This window comes from Tupaia chinensis, unplaced genomic scaffold, assembly GCF_000334495.1.
Source record: "Tupaia chinensis unplaced genomic scaffold, TupChi_1.0 Scaffold000094_1, whole genome shotgun sequence".
NCBI classification, from domain to species: Eukaryota; Metazoa; Chordata; class Mammalia; order Scandentia; family Tupaiidae; genus Tupaia; species Tupaia belangeri.
In genome coordinates, this window is record NW_006159556.1 from 4,648,967 (window position 1) to 4,652,630 (window position 3,664).

General features: G+C 40.8%; 1 protein-coding gene across 1 annotated transcript in view; it reads right to left on the reverse strand.

Annotated features, from left to right (window-relative positions):
- The window catches only part of LOC102475312 (60S acidic ribosomal protein P0), a 4,794-nt gene extending 3,874 nt beyond the window's left edge, over positions 1 to 920 (reverse strand). The window contains exon 1 of the mRNA XM_014585817.2: positions 14 to 920. Coding sequence (XP_014441303.1) covers positions 14 to 861 — 848 coding nt within the window. The 5' untranslated portion in view covers positions 862 to 920. The remainder of the gene's footprint in view (positions 1 to 13) is intronic.
- Between the last annotated feature and the right edge of the window lie 2,744 nt (positions 921 to 3,664).

A 3,664-nucleotide genomic window follows, 5' to 3' on the forward strand; every position in this document is an offset into this window, starting at 1 on the left:
GGGGGGGGGGGGCGCAGCGGGGGGGGCGGCAGCCATAAATGCAGATGGATCAGCCAAGAAGGCCTTGACTTTCTCAGCAAGTGGGAAGGTGTAGTCAGCCTCCACAGACAAAGCCAGGACCTGCTTGTACCCATTGATGATAGAATGTGGCACTGAAGCGACAGTGGGATAACCAATTTGCAGGCACACACTGGCAACATTGCGGACACCCTCCAGGAAGCGAGAATGCAGAGCCTCCTCTGTGATGTCAAGCACTTCGGGGTTGTAGATGCTGCCGTTGTCAAACACCTGCTGGATGATCAGCCCGAAGGAGAAGGGGGAGATGTTCAGCATGTTCAGCAGTGTGGCTTCTCTGGCTCCCACCTTGTCTCCAGTCTTTATCAGCTGCACATTGCTCAGGATTTCAATGGTGCCCCTGGAAATCTTAGCGGTGATGCCCAAAGCCTGGAAGAAGGAGGTCTTCTCGGGCCCCAGACCAGTGGTCTGGGCTGGCACATTGACTTCGCAAGGGGCAATGGCACCAGCATGGGCAGCAGCTGGAACCGTGTTGGCCAGCAACATGTCCCTGATCTCAGTGAGGTCCTCCTTGGTGAACATGAAGCCCACATTCCCCTGGATGTGAGGCAACAGCTTCTCCAGAGCTGGGTTGTTTTCCAGATGCCCCTGGATGGCCTTGCGCATCATGGCGTCCCTGCCCATCAGCACCACGCCCTTCCTGCGGAGGGACATGCGGATCTGCTGCATCTGCCTGGAGCCCACATTGTCTGCGCCCACGATGAAGCATTTTGGATAATCATCCAGAAGTTGGATTATCTTAAGGAAGTAGTTGGACTTCCAGGTCGCCCTGTCTTCCCTGGGCATCACAGCAGTGCGTCAGGGATTGCCACACTGGGTTTAAAGACGATGTCACTCTCATGAGGGCTCCTGGAGAGAGCCTCCCTTTTCTTTTCTAGTAGCACCATTCCCAAGTATTTAAATACTGATATGCATATTATTTTACTATGTACATAGAATTTTATTTCTCTCTCATTTTACAGTTTAGGTATTGTATTGATTCTTTGAAATTATATATGTGAGTAGGTTGAATTATCTGTGAATTTTACTTCATCATAGTAAAGGAGAATAGTAAAAAAATATTATTAAAAGGGTGTACTGGATTGAGTAGATTGAAAACCACTACAACAGATCAGAGTGAGATACCAAAATAAAATGTGCATTTTCTTTTTTTTTTTTTTTGGAGAGTTTTTTGCTATAGGGCGTATGTGCTTGCCAGAGAGACAGAGAGAGACAGAGAGACAGAAACCGAGACATCCCCCCCCAGGGGGGATGGCCATACTGCAATCCCTTCTCCTCCATTCTTCTCTCGGGATCTTGGGCATGCACGCACACGTGCCTGGCATGAGTTTAAGCCACCGGGTCCGGGACTCGGACCGTAGTTGACTACATGGGAGTCCAGCGACATAGCCATTATGCTAACTGCTGGTCCCCAAAATGCACATTTTCAAAGAAACAAAAAGTTTTGCAATAAATTTGATAGCTTAAGGATTTCAAAAGAGCCAGAATGTGGAAAAAGAGAATTTGTGGGGAAAAAAAGAAAAAATAATAAAGAAAAACGATATTTTATGAAAAACTGTAGCCTTTAGGTTTCGACTCTTGTTCCCCTGGTGACTTGGGTAGGATACTACCTTCATTTTGATCTAGGCTTCCTTGAAACCACTTAGAAAGCTTCCCTTGTACTTGGAGACACATCTGCCTTCCTCAGGTCTAGAGAGAGAAGAGAGTCTGTCAAATGGATTTTGATTTGTGCTTTCAAAGTTGGCAAGGGTAATGTATACATGCCCAGATACATGCACAAGGGAGAGAGAGCCAAAGCAGCACCAGTTTATGTCCTATTTATCATATCTTGTAGCATCAGCTGGGAAAACAATAGGGTTTCAATGATGAAGGGCTATGTGAAGTGGATCATGAATGTTGGCTAAGGGCTGAGGATAGGCTGGGAAGCTGTGAGTGCAAAGCAGTTCATTTGTCACTGTACAAAGAAGTTTCATAGAGCTCACAATTCTGCCCAAGAGAAAAAGAGCCAGTCTTAAAGAGATAGCAGACCCAGAGAATGTGAGCTTTTCAGTAAAATACAAAGTCCTGATTCCTCTATTTCAGCTCCCTCCCCTTCTGCAGTTGGGGCTTGAGAGTGGGGGTGGTAGTAGGTGGAGACAGAACAGAAGCCAGCCTACACTTCCTTCCCTGTAGACCATTTACAGTCAACCATTGAAGGAGGAAGAAGAAAAATTTCACCATGTAGTGAGGATTGAAATGATAATATTTTTGAGATGGATCCTCTAATTTTGAACTGAGATTTTTTTTTTTTCTTTTTGTAACTGAAAGTGCCTCTGTAGACTATAAGCACTGGAACCTATCAGAGACACAGGTTTTACCTGGGAGCAAAGGAAAAATCCTCCCCACTGAACAAATTTTGCTGTCAGAGCAAAATGTTTACTAATTTCCCACAGATCATGATAAACTAGGCCATATTCATGCTATATGTGTGTAGTTCTCTCTTTTATATTTATTCTTAAGAAAGAGCTCAAGCTCATGTGGTACCTTTATCTCCTCTCAGAGGGTGTCCATGTAGTCCCTGTTCACTCTATTCTTAGTGAAATTATATCAGCATGTTTATTCTTTCAGTCTCTGTAATTGTGGAATAAAAAGCTTGCCTCTCACTGAATGATATTCAGGTTCCTTTTCAGGAAGCAGAAGGGCTGTTTTAAAAAGGCTTACTTCATCTGTGTATATATATATACTCTAATGATAAAAGTTTCTTATTTCTCTTTCACTAAAAATGTATGTTTTGAATATTCAAAACATTGAAAGGAAATACCTTTAAGAAATTACTCATAATGTATTAGTAATATGTCTCAGGCAATAAACAAATGTACTAGGCAATGAATTTGAACTCGTATGGTATATTGAAGAGAGCACAGTCAAATACATCAAGGTCTAATGTCAGTATAATTTTAATTTACAATAGATTAAAATAATTTCCTCATAATTTCAAGTTATTATCATCTACTAATTTAAGAAAGCATGATTTTAAATAAAATTTTTAGTCTTCAAAAACATGTAAGGCTAATATACTGAGTTATGCTTTCTCTTTTTTCTTCTTTTAATTGACACATAATAATTGTACATATTTATGGGGTATAGTGTCTTTTGTGTGTCTTGTAATTTTTTATTGCATACTAAAAACCGTGTGACATAGGTAAGCAGAGACATAGGTAAGTAGTGTTTATGCTTGCATATAGACATACTTCTTTAGCTACCTTTTTCCACCTGTGTGGCAGTTGGTGTTTTTCAAGGCAAAATATTAACCACTTCTTTAAAATCCAACACAACATAGATATTAATTTAACCATTTTAGACTAAAAAGTTTTTTTTTTAATTCTGGAAGTAATATTTTAAGAAAGACTTACTTCATTTTTTTTTTTTTTGCTAACAAGATTGAGCCATGTAAGGAAACTTACACATGTGCATATTACTATTAAAACTGGCAGTCAATTAATATTTTTATTATTTATAATATCCTGTTGACTTACAACAACAAATGATAGCCTTATGCTGGTGTCAAAGGTACTTTGCAGATCAGGTGTGGTTTAGCTCTCTGTTGTCA